Consider the following 17039-nt stretch of genomic DNA (forward strand, 5'->3'; position numbering starts at 1 on the left):
GAGACAAGACAGAGACAGAGACAGAGGACAGAGACAGAGACGAGCAGAGACAGCAGAGACAGAGAGAGACAGAGAGAGAGAGAGAGAGAGAGAGAGAGAGGAGAGAGAGAGAGAGAGAGGGAGGAGAGAGAGAGAGAGGAGAGAGAGAGAGAGAGAGAGGAAAGAGAGAGAGAGAGAGAGAGAGAGAGAGAGGGAGGGACGGAGGGAGAGATCAGTCCATAAACATCGACCTTAGACAGTAAATGAGCCGTGAAGAGCGGTGGCGGAAACGGTGGCGGCAAATTCAGCATTGAGCATTCAGCAAATTCAGCATTCAGCTGCTTTTCGGCCGGGACAGAACAGCGCTGATGCCCAAATAATGGACTCCATCGCATCTAATTCTGTTACATTTTTTTACAGTTTTAGTAAATGTAAATTAGCACGAAAACGCTGTAGAAGCTCACGTTTATTTTACGTAGACAATAGCCTATAAATGCCTAATGATTAAATAATAAAATATTATTGTCATAATAACAGACAAGGTAATGAAGATTTGAGCTCCGGTTGATGTATGCATTATGCAGCTTAGCTTTAAATGAATGTACACCTATAACATTTGCATTTTACATACGAATGCATACCTATCTGTAAACGGCCGACGACCGTTTAATCTTTTACAGGACGCTCAGCCCAGTGAATGCTATGCATATTACGGTCCGAAAATTATCTCCTCGGCGCCAACTGCCCCTATAATAAACCACTCACAGCACGTCCCATCCGCCGCACAATCCGAGCTGCGCCATGACACGGCGTCGTCCGTGCACTGCACAATGCCTGTGCACAATGCTGGTGCACTATGGCGTGCACAATGCATTGCGCAGGTACGGCGCAGGGTGCACAATCAATGGTGGTTATTTTCAGTGGACAGCTAACGATGACCATCTGTGGCCCGCTGAATGGCAGGCAGGTAGATACCACTGAATGGGTGTCATCCGAGGGGGGGGGCTCAACGGGACTGCAGATGGGAGGGGGAGACAGCTCTGCAGGTGTTGTAACTTGTAGGTGCTTCACTGCAGACAGCGATTCGAGACAGATGCAGAAGATAAGGATGTCTGGTGGGGTGAGTTTAGGAGTTGCTGGCCTCAGAGCGCATCGCGACCCGCACATGACAGATGAGAGGTGCAAAGTTTCGCTGATAGCAGTCGTTGCAATGCCGTGATGCTATAGGGCTGTACAAATGCAGATTGAAGTGTTTCACTGTCAGGATAAGTGTTACATGAACGGAGCATTGCTGTAAAGTCGGTCATGCGGAAAGGTACATTCGGTAGGTATGTGCGTTACATCGTGCTGAATCCTCGCGCTAATAAATCCGATCATGCACAAAGACCACGCTCCCATGACCTTTAATTAATAACATGGTGTGTCGCCATCGTTGATGAAACCGTTTAGGTTGATTATTGCTATAAAACACCTACATTATTGACAATGCATAGGACGACGCTACTCCCTTCCACTGCCCATCTCCTTTAGCCTTTGGAAATCACCACTTGCGTCACAAATTAAAGCCGAATAGGTGGACCCTATTACTGATTTGAGTGTCTCATACCGTTCGCTCCCCAAATCTGTTGTCCAGTATTGGCTGTTAATGGCCGTCTGCACCCAAATCGTGTTATCGTTCATATCACGATCGATAACAAGACGTGGGCCGACGACGAGTGTGTCTATAGGACGGCATATATATGTACAGATTGGAAGTTCCTATCGGGGAGGGTGGGAGGGGACCATTTTCCACAGCCTGTCGCTTGGTTTCCACCCTTCTGCACTGTCCTCCGCCTCTGAGCTCGCGTCCTGGACTGCCTGACCTGTTTTGCGGCAGATCCCTCCCTCCCCGTGTGTACATACTGTGTGTGCCTTATCTCGCCTCGGCCGCGGCCCGGTCCCCTCCCCGTCCCTGGACCCGGCCCGTCAAACCGCGCGCCACGACTCGGGTCTCCTCCCACCCCTCTGCCCCTCCCTCCCTCCTCGTGCTGGCCATCCTCCGCTCACTCTATTCGAGCCCCAAATCAAGCTACTGCCTACTGCTTAGTTGATATCCTTCCAAGCTTACGTCACCCCTTTCTCATTATTCGCTCCATTTTTTTGGCGAGACAAACGTCACATTCCTCTCTCTAACGAAGCTATAGGGACCGAGTAGCACCCATAACATCGCCCGCTGAAACCCCCAATGACGTCAGAGGTGACGTCAAACGGGACTGACCGGCTCGGGGGGCACTCACCGTCGGTGCTTCTCAAACTGATATCGTCACTGGGCACTCACCGTCGGTGGTTCTCAAACTGACGGCGTCGCTGGGCGGGCCGTCACCAGTGCTGTTGTAGCCTTTCACGCGGCACTTGTAGCGTGTGTTGAAGTGAAGTCCGGTGATGAGACAGTGCGCCTCTCGCCCGCAGTAGGCATCCTGTCGAAACAGGGACGAATCGTGGTCACTGGTCAGGGCCCGTACCTCAGTGCACAGACCGATGTTCGGTTACCTACAACTTGCGTAGCTTTTCATCACAATCGTTCTCGAGATAACGAGAAAATGTTCGAATGAAATGCTACACCTAATACGAAATAGCACCAGCATCCTTCTGAACTTTTGGTTTATAGAGACAAGCAATAACCACAGCGAAAACAGGAGCGATTACAACATACAGGGTGTTTCACTAAAAGTGTCAAAAAGTAAATGCTTATTAAAGATATATAGAATATGCAAATCACGTGGCTGCGCACGTGGCTTTGTTGCAAATTTTTGGACATTTATTATTTATCCATTTAAGATATATTTTACACTCATACGGAGCGAGGGCAGGAGGCCAAAGTTACTAGTCATTTTTTCCTTATGCAGAACAGGAACAGTTACTTACACCGCAACAGGAGGGGTGAATTACACTTATGTACATTTGGTGCCATCAGAAACATTGAAACCGTATGCCGACTTTTCAGGAAACTTTTTACTCTCTCACCTCGCTACGTTCCAGATTATAAAAGTTTCAAAGGGCTTGTTGAGAGGTTTAAAAGGGTTCCTTCGATGCCGGTTCCAGTCCAAAAAATGCGGGGTTGCCCCCACCTCTCGGCGGAAACCGTTGAGAAGGTCAGGGTCTTTTTGAGGGCCTTTGAAGATAACAAGAAGCTAATTCCAACATCAGAAATAGCCAGGGCCTTACAAGTTATTCAAATCAACCACTGTAACGGCTGTAGCCACCAGGAACTGACTGGACCAGAAGCTCCTGGACCGAATAATCAGCTGCCTCGCCGCCCGCCCCTGGCCAGCGCGAAGCCTCGATCTGTCACCGCTAAGCCTCTGGTTTGGTCAGTGACTCAGTAGCTCTCGCAGAGCTGAGGAAGACTCAAGTCGCATCACTTCGGGAGCTGAAGAGCACAATTCAAGGCTTTGCCGACAGTCTGGACGCTGAAGATGAAAACGGGCTGTGAGGCACCCCCGGACACGTGCCGAAACGGTGCATCAAAAGAAGGGGCAGATGTGTGGAATAGGTTTGAGTGACGGTGATATCGTTTTTATATATTCAAATGTCCAACAATTGCGGATAAAATGATATGCAAATTTCCTTAGAAAACATTGTTATTATGTGCATTATGACCTTTTACTTTTTGACATTTTTAGTGAAACACCCTGTAGGATGCCGCTTTTGTTGGAGTTTCCAAGCAGTTCCCATGTCGAATGAAAAAGAGGACAGAACTAATGCATTAGCTACGAGTTAGTAGAGATCCCGAGACTGTGTCCAGTGTTGGTCTATTTGCCACCAACAATCAACTGAACTTCCCAAGGAGATGTCAAACAGATATTTCGCAATAAGTGAATAGAAAAGATAGAGTCGATTCGTATTAGACACTGGACAGTGGCCAGGTGTATCTCAGTGTACACATTTTCCCAACAAGCCTGTCGGGTGACATATGTTCTTTGGACATCCGGCTCAGCAGTAGGTACATTACAAGATGTGGCTGCATATAAAAAACGCACTGTCTGGAGAAACAGTATTTCAGTGGCCGTTCTGCCGATCACAGCGCGATTCTTTCGCCGCCCGCCGGCTATCACCTGTGTTGGACATGTTTGAGCGGTACCAAACATCCGAGAACTCACATTAACCGCTGCAGCACCGCCTGTACAACATGTTACTGGTCCGGCTCGTCTGTCCATGGGACAGGGGGAGTGGGTTGTAGAGTGGGATGGGGGAGGGGTAACAACCCGTGCAGCCCGGCAGCTGGTCAGCGGTGTGGTCTCTGGTAACACGGGACGATAAAGCCAGCAGAGGATTACACCGCAGCTGCCGCACAGTAGCGACCACACCAGATGCCTGGCGATTGTCGGCTATCGAAATCGATCAGCACGCCCGAAATACTGAGTCAATAGCCGCAGAAGCTATTGGCTGTTATGTAATCAATCTGCTGAAGTGGCCGAACGCGCCGGGTGGCCGCCAGAAATCACCGCCGTCGCAAGGTCGGACTGGGTATGGACAGAGGCCTGTGAGGGCTAGGCAAAGAGGCGGCCATGTTTCTTTCGGTGCAAGAGGGGAGAAGGGCGCTGGCCGCTCATCAACGCACGCCGGAATTTAGCGCCGCCGTAATTTTCTGCCCGGAATCTCTGAAACGTTGCGGGGGCGATTCTCGCCCTCGTCGGCGCCGACGGCAGGAAATGGCGGCCGAAATCGCCGACTGAAACGACCCTCGGCACGGGAGCGGGCCGCACGAGCGGCAGCCCCGCGCGGCTGGAGGGGCGCTCTGGATAAGGCTGGAGAGCGGACCTTCAGGGATGGGAGACGGGGGTGAAATGGGAGAGACGGAAAGCAGATAGAGGAAAAAAACGACCCAGTGCGGAACTTTCACCGGGCTCGGAAAAGAGGGAGAGGATGCTAAATGGAAAGGCAAAGCGAAGATACGTGCAGATGAAATATGCAAATTATGGAAGAGGGGGCGCGCTTGCTACAAATAGAACCGAGATTGTGGATGTTTTGTTACTTCGTAAACTTACAAACCATCCATTTCAGCACGAGATAGGCGAGTAAGAACCCATTAAACAAATCATTTCAGACACACCACCGCCCCGCGAGCTCGAGTAAAGCTCATCCCGAGCGGAAGAAAATACGGCGGTGATTTTCGAGCCGGTTACGTTTCCTCCCGAGGGGACTGGGCTTTGTTCACACCAGGTCTGTGCGCTGCAGTGGCACGGCGGAACGGAGCGCTATAAACACCGGCGCTGCTGGCGTGCCCCATCTGTCCTCGGAAACAAACAGTTTACTCGAGCCGCCACAGGAGCGAACGGTGGGAAGACGAAGCGACGGTAGGTTCATATAGTCACTGCGTCGGTACCCTACATTGCTAGAGGCCTTCCTACTCAGTGTGACTCACATATATATACACAGATGAGCCAACAGGGGCCGGCATTTGGTCAGTTGGCAGCCAGAGTGGCTCTGAAGTACGGCTATATACGCATATGCCGTATCCTATATGCAATATGCGACATTTGAAACGCGATTCTGAGAGCTAGATAATCATTTTTGGACCGCACTCGAATTGTTCAAGCATTACATACCAGCACGGATGTTGGACAGTTTCAAATTTCAATGGCCACCGTGCTGTGCCATTTCAATTCAACCTTCTTCTTTTTTCCCCGTCTTCCGCGTCCGTATAAACACTATCGTGATCTCTGGCTCACGAACTGCAGCTACACTATGCACGCTTGTCCTCCTCACGTGCCCTCACGTCCTCCAGACATCCCCTCACGTCTCCCACACGCTCCTCACGCACGTCGCCCACGCACTGACAGCCTCACAGTCCACCGTGCGTCGATCACAGGTCACCTGCGTGGGCCGTGTCACGCCCCCACTGAGTGACAACGGACCATCGCCGTCAGGCTCCCTGACGAGCAGGGATCATTAGTTGAGGATTGTCCCAGGGCAACAGGTCAGCGGAGCTCTGTTGCTTTGTGTGGGTCGTGTCGGACCGGTAGCAGGCGATTCATTCATCAAGAGGTGCTGGAGAGGTGTGGGTCGAGAGGGGAGGAAAGGAGGGAGGAGGAGGGAGGGGGTTGTGAGTGGGTGGTGCGTGATGAATGAATTATATCATACTCTCAGAAGGATTTGGACGGGTGACGTGACTTCGTTTCTCGAGCCTCCCACAAAGAGGAGTTAAGACAATGGAAGATGTCAAAGTTTGGCTCGGATGCCAAGTCCCCGAATGGACCGCGGCAGTTCTATTAAACCGGTGACGTCATCGAATTCACAATGAGGGCCGCCGGTGATATGGAGCTCCGAATCCCCGGGCTGAATGCTAGTTGGTGGCCGAGCGCAGTCCAATATACCGATCTGCCATGGGCGGCAAGTTACGCGATTTCGGCCCGCGATCCCAGCCAAACCAATGTGACCCCAGTCGGACCCAATTCTACCAACTCGCCGTTTCAGCTATTCGGCAAAAGTCGGCCCGGTCGCTACTCGCGAGGCCCGACCGCGCTCCTCGACGGCGGCGGCTATATGGGACGCTCGCCGACGGCCAGAGTTGATGGCCATCCCGCCGCTGACCGACGGCGACACAGCGGTGCTGACCGGTGGCCACTGTTCTCTGGCGGCGCAGATAACAGCAGTCTGACCGTGTCGCCGCGGAGGGATGGAGGTGGGAGAGTGAGGCTGCCGTACGGCACCTAACTAATGACACCGCTGACCGAGGGCGGTTAGCGTCGTGCAGAAAGGAGCGGTCGCAGCACAGCAGCACTCATCGATCAGAATCGGCCGAGTTTTTCGTGTCGGACACCGAGGTCAGGTGTGACAGCAGCCTGCAGAACATGTTCGCTGGAGCCGCGACGAGGCGGATTTTTATTTAGTAAACGACGAGCGTGATGGCGACAGAGCTGCAACCAGTTTGCTGTGTGAGCTACCTGTGCAACCGACGACTACGGCTCATGCCCTCATAACTCATCAGGGCTCAGCGAAAACCCGTAGGTGTATGGTAAGCTTGCCCTTTGTCCAAAAGCCACCGATTCAAAAATAGGATCACCAATGTGGTTCTCAGTTGTATGGGTGCAGTGCCGTGCACCTCTAAAACTGAGAACACTTCCACTACTCCTTCAGATGAAATTTGCCAAACTAAAACGGAATGAAGTGAAAAGTGGCCTAAACTATTTAAGTTGATCTACCGGAGTAGCCCAAGATTTATAACATTGCCGAGGACACGCACTCGCGAATTTACGACGTTCCACCTTTCCGCTCCGTTTCTATCAAGAATTCATTGTTTGGCCGCGGGGTCTTCTCTGTCTTTGTCTGAGGCCTTTGTTCCATTGAGAGGCCGATGAATGGCCTGGTCCACTACCGTGTCCCAGTTACACAAACGACGAAAGGAGCGAGCACAAATGGCCGCAGCCGAATCAATTAGACACGCATACACGCACACCGGCACACAGACACACAAACACACTCACAGACGGCGGGACCGTCACATAACTATTCACCAGCGTGCGCACATCGCTCATCATCCAACGCTGGACGCTGCTGCAGCAATCTTTAAAAATGCGTGAAACAGCTGCCATAATGCACATTTCCTACTGCCGACACACGTAAGTGTGTTTTGTGATGTGCGTCGCCCAGGTAACCAGCGAAATTGGCCATAACATTCCAGCGTCGTCGTTCCGTCATCGACATCGACGGAGATATCGACCTACAGTGCCCCCGGGACTGTCGGGGTCACCGAGGGGACACCCGTCGACCCGAGGTCACCGTGGGTATTCGAGGTCAAATCTCGGTCGGTAAGAATTCCCCGCCCGAGGACAACAGTCGAGTGGAGCTGACAAGAGTTGTGATTGTGGAGAAAACCATGTTGGGAAACAGGGTTTCGTGGAGCATTGTCGCCCGATGGCTGATCAATGATCATATCTAATAAGACGGTATTCACTGGTAAGTCAGAGTGACAAATGAGGATAGCGAAATATAACATGACCAACCGAAATATAACATGCAAATAAAGCAAGCACATAGAGGAACACACTTGACTTTTAGTCATTCTGAAGCTTACATACACTCTAAACATATAATATACACGCTTATATACACGCTAAGCCCATCACTCACCTGAAACCCCACGCCGTCGTTGAGCTGCACGATGAAGCCGTCGTGGTGGGAGGTGGGGTGGGGCCGCCACCGGAGTCGCAGGCGGTTGTTTTCCGCGGTACACTCCTCAGCTAGGAGCGTCGGCGGACCCGGCGCTGTAGGTCACAGCAGGGGGTCACACTGGGGTCACAGCAGGGGTCACACTGGGGTCACGGCAGGGGCAGACTGTCAATTTGAGTCAAGTTTGAGTCGACTCATATTTTCATTGAACCGCTTGAGTCATGAGTCGAGTCAAGGGAAAAAATCAGCTCCTTGTTTGAGTCAGAGTTGAGTCAAGGCTTTCTGAAGTTGAATGATGAGTCGAGTCGCCAAGTTTTTTTTTAGTCGAGCACAACCCTGTATTTAAGCCATGCACCGAGGAGATTCAACGCACAAACAATCGACGAGAGGCATCCACATGCAAGGCATCAACTATTGAGCTTAACAGCAGAATGACCTATGCTTTTATTCAGATTTCAGAATGACACGAAAGATAATTTCTGCATTCGTGGATTTCCGAAAAGCACCTTCTGTTTTAAATGCATGCTAAGGGCTCAGCGTTGCAGCCAGACAAAACGAACTGAAGTAAATCCAGCCATTCACGACTAATCTAAAATAATCACCGTCTTTATATTACACGGAGTGGCACAATCGCACACTTCAATGAATCATTCGCAAAGCGTTTAATTTCTGGAGTAATATCGCCATCTAAAATGATATTTGAAAACGTCGGCATGGATGGGATCATCTTATGAAACACTCGACTCCTGAAATAGCTAACATTTTGGTAGAAATGAATCGTTTAATTCAGCATAATAAGTCATGCATGGATTCCAGACCAATCTAAGGCAGACATCAATAAGTTTCGGCATGCTCTAATTTCATAATAAAACTAAGTACTTTAGAATGTATATGAGGTATGGTACCCTAAATAAACTAAAATATGGAACTCAGAATCATGAAAGATCGGTGATAACGACATTGCCATAAACTCGAGTCTTATTAGCATTGCTTGTCATGCACTTGCCATTCATTGTTTGCTTCGACCGTTCGTTTCATGTTCGGACAAAAATAGCATATTTTATTGGTACTCCGGCGTGAATTTGTTTTGTAGCATGCTTATTAAGGATTGGAAGTGAGCATTGGTATTTTGACGCGGTGGAAGCGGACACAAACACAGCGGTAGCAGGAACAAACACATAGCATTCTCCGCGACGGACATGGGATGACAAGTTACCTGCCGGCTGTCGTTTTTCTCCCGGTTTGCAGGCTACGGGAGACAGGAAAGGATATTTTTAACAACTCCTTATCAGAATAGCTACCTGACATCGCGAAACATTACCCAATTTAATGTAGCACAGGGCAGAGGGAAGGCACGCGTTGCAGAGGTGGGGAGGAAGGCAAAAGGAGCAATGCCGACCAGCGCCAGCGGACGGCGATAGTGACGGTGCATTTATGTGAGCGGTTAGCACGTGTCGGCAATGCCCTCCAGAAACATCTCCCCTTCTCCCCCCTTCCTTCCTTTCTCTCAACACTTTTCAATGGAAGATTTTGTACACCATATGACACTTTTTCAACGTGAATAAGCAATGCATTGTCAAAAGTCAAGGGGTGGTTTTTGATTAAATGAATAATCAGAACCATGAGGTCGAAGAGACGTAGTCGAAGACCAGCGCCGCTGCTGCAAAGCATGGACAGCGATAATCGACGCATAGTTTACGGCCGATTTGGGACGTATAGCCGACCCAGCTGGTTTATGAGCCGCAGGAAATTGGTAGGCGGGCGGAAATGGAAACATCACCTGCACGGCACGGCATTGACCAATCGCGGGGCGATAACCCCACCGCGTGACCGCTATCGACCGATCGATAATACGCTGGGGTGAGGATCCTCATTTCAACATCCCACAGGAGACTTAGAACTTCCTCAGGACAATCCTGACAAATCCTGACTCTTGAACGTGTCGTTCCGGTACTCACGTTTCATCTGGATGAAGTTGAACTGCTGGATGGCGGCGCGGACGGTGTCCGTCTCCAGACTGAGGTCCAGGTCGGGGTTGATTGGCTGGTCGGTGATGTCGCGACCCCACATCAGGTCATACGAGGCCACTCGGTGGGTCAGCATCTGGCTGATCTGAGGGGACGGAGAATACGGGTCATAAGCGATTTCACGTGGGATAAATACACATTACACAGCCAGACATATCTAACTATTTTCACTTTTTTCAATCATCGAACGATCAACTAACACTGGTCGAATACCTGACGTCAATTCGCAAAGATCAGAAAGCGTAAGCAAGCATACTTAAATGGAGCAATCTAAAAAATCGGTACGCGGGTGCGGGTAGACACTAGACAGCAGCAAATTGATTGAAGTGATGAGGCTGTGACATGTTGACCACCTTTCGCGGTGAAAGTATGACGAGAAAGTGAGAAAAATCGCTGACCAGTGACCACCGTGTCGTCGCCCAATGTTATCAAGTCATCACGCTTCTGACCTGTCTGGCTAGCGTTTAACAACCTGTCAGTGCCCGGCATTCAGTTGTCTATACAACAGTCAGGCTGCTAGATTGCGGTTGTTTTAAAGATAAAACGGGCTATATTTCTTTTACGAATTAGATGTGTTGACAATAGAAAGAACGTTGCGTGCAGGAAGGATTGGCTTCATTGCGGCTTTACATCGTTTTTCAACTGTTTCAGCATTTGTAAACATTTTTAGTTTCGAATGCAGCATGTCTTACCACGATATGAGTCTGATTTTTTTTTAATATTGCTTTTACGACCGATTCTGATGTTTTCAGCTTGACAGGTCTCGTTGCGTCCGTAGTCCCTACGCCTTCCACACGCCGTGTGCTCCACAAATCAGCACTCGGCATTAAACCAAATTAGTACCCGGTCACTTATTCACTCAGCACTCAGTCACTCAGGCACTCAGTCACTCTGTTCTCACCTGCAGGAATGCGCTATCGTCACGCTCCTTCAGCGCCTCTATACAGAACATTAGAAGACCGTTCGTCTGCTGAAGCCGAACGGTCGCCTGTGACACCTGCAGAACAGAAAAGTAGCGTTTGTTGGGTGCCGAAAACGGTGAAAGGTCATGTGCGATAGTCAAATGTCGTAAGTGTGGCTTATGAAGGTAAGAAAGCAATAAACTCCGCCATGGACCAGGTATTGTTTTTCTGCATTCAACAAATTTACGATAGCTAACAAATCATCGATAACGGGAAATCAATTTATTTTCAAGCTATCATATCACCGTCTGAAGGGAACAGCTGCGTCGGTTGCTTTCAATCCATTTCACCTAGCAGTCTGTAAATCTATTACTATCCACTGACTAGTAACTAGCCGTCAGCAGTCGGCCTGACCTGCTGTTTGACGCTCCTGATCTTGTCGTCTCGCGTGCTGTGCAGGTACTGGATCAGCTGATGGCGCCTCTGCTGGATCAACTCCATCAGCTCGTCACACCGCTCAGATACCGTGGCCTCGAACTCGGCGCAGTTGTCCTAAACAGCACGTCACCCGGTCAGGACAGGTCAGTGGCAGCCGGGAGGTCAGGTTAGAGGCAGCCGGGAGGTCAGGTCAGTTGGGGGGAAACGACATATGCATCTTTCAGCTGCAACATATTTGGTAACATATTTTTTATTCATGGAAAACACAATTTAACTTCATATCCTCTCAGCAAAGAATAATGATAAGAAAAAACAAATAAAAAGCTTCTTGGGTTTAAAGATTTTGTTCGTCTATTCTTTCTCTACAATTTTATGCACCACAGAGCAAGGAACTTCCAGGCCCCTGGATGGGTCCGCTTGGGCCCGGTCAGCCGTAAAATAAATTCAGTTTATCCTACCCGGCAGGCAGAAAAGATAGGCAAAATGACACTCATTATTTTCAGTTGCAAATTATCTCCAGGACCCAATACATTCAGTTTAATTTCAGCTCAGTGCATCTGACGGCACAAGAGCCATTTGTTGTGAAGTATGTCCAGCCCACAACAGCTCTGACCGCTGCTGAGACGTCGTCCGTCAAACTCGATTGTTGAAAACAAACTTTAACAGTCGGCGGCCAGGGCCCTGCAGGGTCACTCGGGAGATGGATCTTTACCGATCGCTGTAGCATCGGCTGCAGCCGGGGGGCTGATTTTCTGAAGTGAACTTTTAAATGACACTGACATTGTTTTCCTCGCCGAGACAGCGATTCGTTATAGTTCGTTGAGTTGACAGTCGCTGTTTAAAGCCGGACAGTTGATCTCAGTGAGAAAAAGAGAGCAAAGCAGGACAGAAAACGAAGTCAAGGAAATAATTGGTAAAGCAAGAGAAAAGACGAATGTAACGCGAATGGCGTAACACAGAAGCCGAACATTGTGCTGCGATGGCACGATTAACTTCACGCTCGCTGCTACCTTTGCGAGCGTGACATTGCCTATGTCTGAGCCGGCGGATCGCGCACCACTGACCGGCAGGGGGCTGAACTACGGAATGGGGACGTACCGTGACCACGTCGGCGAGCCCCTTCAGCTGGTGGATGTAGTCGGCGGCCGACTTGGCTCGCTCTGTCAGCTGCTGCAGGTGAAACGACAGGTCCGTCTGAAACAGAGAGAATGGCGAGTCAAACGACGGGTCCATCTGAAACAGAGGGCACTGCGAGCGAAACGACATATCTGTCTGCAAGGAGAGGGAATAGAGAGTGAGACGACGGTTTGCATGAAACAGGGGAAATGGCGACTGAAACGACAGGTCGTGAACTTTATTCTTAACTTTCAATTGAGTTTTCATGGAATATAAGGTGGAAACGAAAGGAGAAGAAGCATATGAATGAGATGGCAGACAAATGACAGGTCAGTCTACGTAAGTGACGATTTGTTGCAAACATCTCAGGTAGTTGAAATACCTATTCGTATGCTGTCTTGAAATATAGGCCTGGTACCTTACATGGACACGTGAAATAGCAGCTCCCTTGAAAACAATCAGAATAAGTGACAACATCTTTCGAGCTGAAAGTGACAGGCAAGCGAAAACGTCATCCGCGCTGTCGTCTGTCGCTTTTGAATCACGCTGCAAAGGACAGTCAGCAGGACGCCACTGGTCAGCGAGGTGACCGGCCCGGCAGGAGACGGACGGTCGTTGAAGTGACGGGCCCGGAGGCACCCCGTCTGAGCAGACCGGCCCGGCGGGACCCACAGGAGACAGATGGGTGTAATCGGCTCGCAGTCGCTCCGACCGAGACGGATGGTTGTGTCGGACGGACCGGACAGCCGCCGTCCATTGCAGCTCGGCCTCTGTGGCCGTCGCCGGCGACCGGTGTACATCGCTAATTGATGCGAATTCCTCGGCGACCCATCCGGAGACCGGCGCGGCGAATTTCAAATTCGTGGAAGGCGCCATGCAATTTGTGGCTGCAAATGTTATCACAGGGAGGGTAAAGGTCGCACATCAGCGTTCTGCTGTCCAGAGGCGTTTCAGGGAATGCTGTGATCATTTCAGACGGCGCCGGTAATGTCGGACTGGCGTCATCCAGAATTTTGATTAGTGTTTCTGGAAAACTTTAAACGTCGTTCCAGCAAAAGTTAGACTTGCCCTTAGGCATATCAAAGGTCAAGGTTTGGTTGATATGGCACAATGCAAAGGCCTTACGAACTGTAGAACAATGTGCATGTCGCCTTGTTAACAGTGAACAGAAGTTAGCGGCGACCTAATGTCAACAAAGGCTCCACCCGACCGGCAAATGTGAAGTGGGCTGCATTGCGTTCTACTAAAAGCTCCACTACAGTTTCACCTGTCCAGAGGTTGCAAGACTGCACTCTAAATGGAATAGTTTTGCTCCTTAACGTCACATACATACACCCACCCTAGACCACTTATAACCAAACGACACCATTACATCCGTCTTGCGCGTTCGAGTAACAATACATGCAAACCATGCTAGAAATCCTTCGTATGTCACGAGTCTCCACTTAATCAGGAACCCTTGCAACTCATGATAAATAATCGTGTGGGCTGACCAAAATGCTCTTCAACCACCTACACGCGTGATAGGCGCCTCATTTTGAGCATCCCGCCTCAGCAAAGATCGTGAGCGGTAACTGGGTCAGCTTATATCCCTTGGGATGCACGGCATTCTCCCGCGGTGAAATATATCGGCAGTTTTGAGCTGTCAACAACTCCAGGGTGGCTGTGGGGCGCCGACCAAAACAGCAATGTAATAACAAACGAACCTGGTCTACGTGCCGAGAACTTCAATCAAAGAACGCCAATAACTAGCGACCATACAGTAAACAAGACATCGCTTCAGCTACCCTGGCGCACAGTCCCTTGGGTGTAGACTGTAGACACCCTGTGATTTTTTTTTCAGTTTACGTAATTCTTAGAAAAAAAACTTCTGTGGGCTGAGTAAAAAAAGTAGAACGAACGAGAAAAACGTCAGATTGTTAAAATCAACGATAAACCGTTGTAGCCAGCACTTTCAGAATTGCATATGCAAAGTTGAAGCTAAGTGTTCTTGATGAATAATTGAAAGCCGTTGTGGCAAACGCGTCTGGCACCTTTCCTCCAACACTCATCGCGCCCGGGGCCGACCCCGAAGACGGCAGCCGACCAGGCAGCGGCAGCGCCGACGGTCGATGCCCCGAGGCACCTCGCGCCGCACGCACACACGCACAGCGCGTGCGGCGCCATAATTCGGCGCCGGGAGACGCGAGCCGACGCGGTGCAGCCACCTCTGGGGCGGCCCGTGTTGACAGAGCGCAGCGCGGCGGCACCAGCGGCGGCGGCGGCGGGGGTGGGGTGCTGCGGCACCTTTGAAGCAGCAGAGGCACGTGGCCCGCCAGCCGCCGTCGGCCGACAGAATCACCAGCTCAGTCAGAGACCAGCGACAGCGGGGCGGAGAGGCCGGCCGAGCCAAGAGCACCTCGCGCTGATGTGTGCGATAACACTCATAATCCGGAAGCTGACGAGTCACGCCGGAGACGGTGCAGCGCCCGTCGTTTGGGGTGTGTTTCTAAGCCGTCTGGTAAAGTAGCTCACGCGTTTTTGCGGCGTAACAGGACGCCGCAGGAAGTGTCGGCGCGGCTACCTGACCGTGCTGGGAGCGGCGTGTCATGGTTTCAGCTGCCGCTGCTGCCCCGCCGTGCTGGTCGGGCTGGGCCGGACCTGCCCGCCGCTCGGCGCTGGCTGCACGGCGGGGGTGCCTGCGTCCCGCTACCGTGCGCCGCTGACCAGCGGGCCCGCTCCTTCCCTGCACGCTGCACAGCTGGAACCCACCTCGTTCATCACACAGGGGTAGCGGCGACCCGCGATCCGGTCAGCAATTTGGCAGCCAGCCTGGAAGGGCAGGGCTGCCCCTGTCGGAGCTCTAATGTCACCTGATGACCGTACAGACCGGGGCAAACGGTCCACGTAGACCATAAATATTTCACGTGTACCCCCGCACTTGCAAACGACCCGGTAGCGTGCAGCACTAAGAAATGACTCAGATTCACAGTCGCCTATTCAATATAGATGTGAAATGGCTCGCTCGCGTGTGGTGCTGTATCAAACGGCGCATGAAACCCTTGACCGTCCCCTTCCATTGCCGTTCTGTCTCGTCTTTCAACGGTTATTGCGCGCACGCCTGTATTACATGACCGTATGTCAAAGGTGGTATGTCAATCATGGAAAAGCTCATGCAATTGGACACAGAAGTGCAGCCGGTTGCGAACACGCTGATTTAGGTAATATTGGGTTGAATTAAAACATTTAAGTTTTAGCATAAAACAATGTGAGAATGAACGCCAAATTTATCTCAATTATGCCTTTTAGCTAGGTGCCGTAAATAACAATATAGATTATCGTCCGTTAATATCAATTTAGGTGAGTTCGGGGGCACATCTGATCAGCCCCAGATCACGTCATATATCCATCCCGATACCGCTGGCATCCCCTGAGAGCTATCGGCTACCGAAAAATACGACTGCCGCCGTGGCGCACGCGATAAGCGTGGATGCGTGCACACGCGTAATGGCGGTAGATACACAGGAGATTACCCTCCTGCCCCCGGTGAGTGATACACCCTCTCATCTATCGAGCAGCGTATATACAATATACGCGTGGTGCTGAGCCCCCGAGCCGCCGTTATCCTGGCAGCGATCGACCTGGCCAAGACAGGGGCACGCAATCTAGCAGCGCGTTCAGAAGAGTGCCCCTGGGAGGCATGCATCGACGCTGGACGTCACTGGATTCCGCTGGACTCTGCTAGGCTCCGCTGGATACTCCTGGACGCTACTAGATACTGCTGGACGTTCGCTGGAAGGCGTCCTGATATCAGAGCTGAACAGTGATCAGCCTGTTACCGACCGTTCTACTTCAGCGAACAGCCAGACGTGCTTGGTGGACCTCGGTGATGGACTGAATTCAATAAGGGCACAAAATCCAATAAGGCAGAAATTCAGACTGCAGAGCTCGAGTTTGTGTTTCAAGAATGAAGACAAAGAGTCGATAGTGCTGTGAACAATGATGTGATAACGCCTACCCAAAGACACGTGCTAGACTAGAGGAACGAACGGAAGCCTAAAGGACCTAAAGGACTGCACGATCCAATGGAAAAAGAAATGCCGCCTATCTGTCCAATGCTCAAGTCACTAAAGTCGCCCGGAAAGTAGCCTTTTTACGAATTCTATAAAATCGAATTCTGCCACAGCATCCGTATCAGACCAAGAAGTTAGAACATCAACTATGTGTGATGGGGGCGGGGAGCGAGCTCGTTCGGTTCTGACTTCTTGGGCAAATCGATTAGACTTTTACGTATCTGCCACCCTCATCCGGCAGTCCTGCGTCTCCGGTATTCTCTCCGCTCCAGCCATCAGCTTCAGCCCGCAGCTCTACCCCTCAGGCCCGTCCAGCCCTCAGCTATAGGTCTCAACTCTATGCCTCAGCCCAGTCCAGTCCTTAGTCCCAGCCG

The 17039-nt window shown here is 50.9% G+C and overlaps 1 protein-coding gene across 1 annotated transcript in view; it reads right to left on the minus strand.

Annotated features, from left to right (window-relative positions):
* Positions 1-2296: 2296 nt before the first annotated feature.
* Positions 2297-17039, minus strand: part of LOC122393905 (E3 ubiquitin-protein ligase TRIM9-like) — a gene marked incomplete at its 3' end in the record, with an annotated part of 48037 nt that continues 33294 nt past the window's right edge. The window contains exons 2-7 of the mRNA XM_043390354.1: positions 12596-12691; positions 11474-11611; positions 11059-11154; positions 10089-10242; positions 8092-8225; positions 2297-2435 (exon numbers count right to left, since the gene is read on the minus strand). Of these exons, the coding sequence (XP_043246289.1) occupies positions 2297-2435; positions 8092-8225; positions 10089-10242; positions 11059-11154; positions 11474-11611; positions 12596-12691 (757 nt within the window). The remainder of the gene's footprint in view (positions 2436-8091; positions 8226-10088; positions 10243-11058; positions 11155-11473; positions 11612-12595; positions 12692-17039) is intronic.

The sequence above is a fragment of the Amphibalanus amphitrite genome, unplaced genomic scaffold (assembly GCF_019059575.1).
Source record: "Amphibalanus amphitrite isolate SeventyFive unplaced genomic scaffold, NRLGWU_Aamphi_draft 000561F_arrow, whole genome shotgun sequence".
NCBI lineage: Eukaryota > Metazoa > Arthropoda > Thecostraca > Balanomorpha > Balanidae > Amphibalanus > Amphibalanus amphitrite.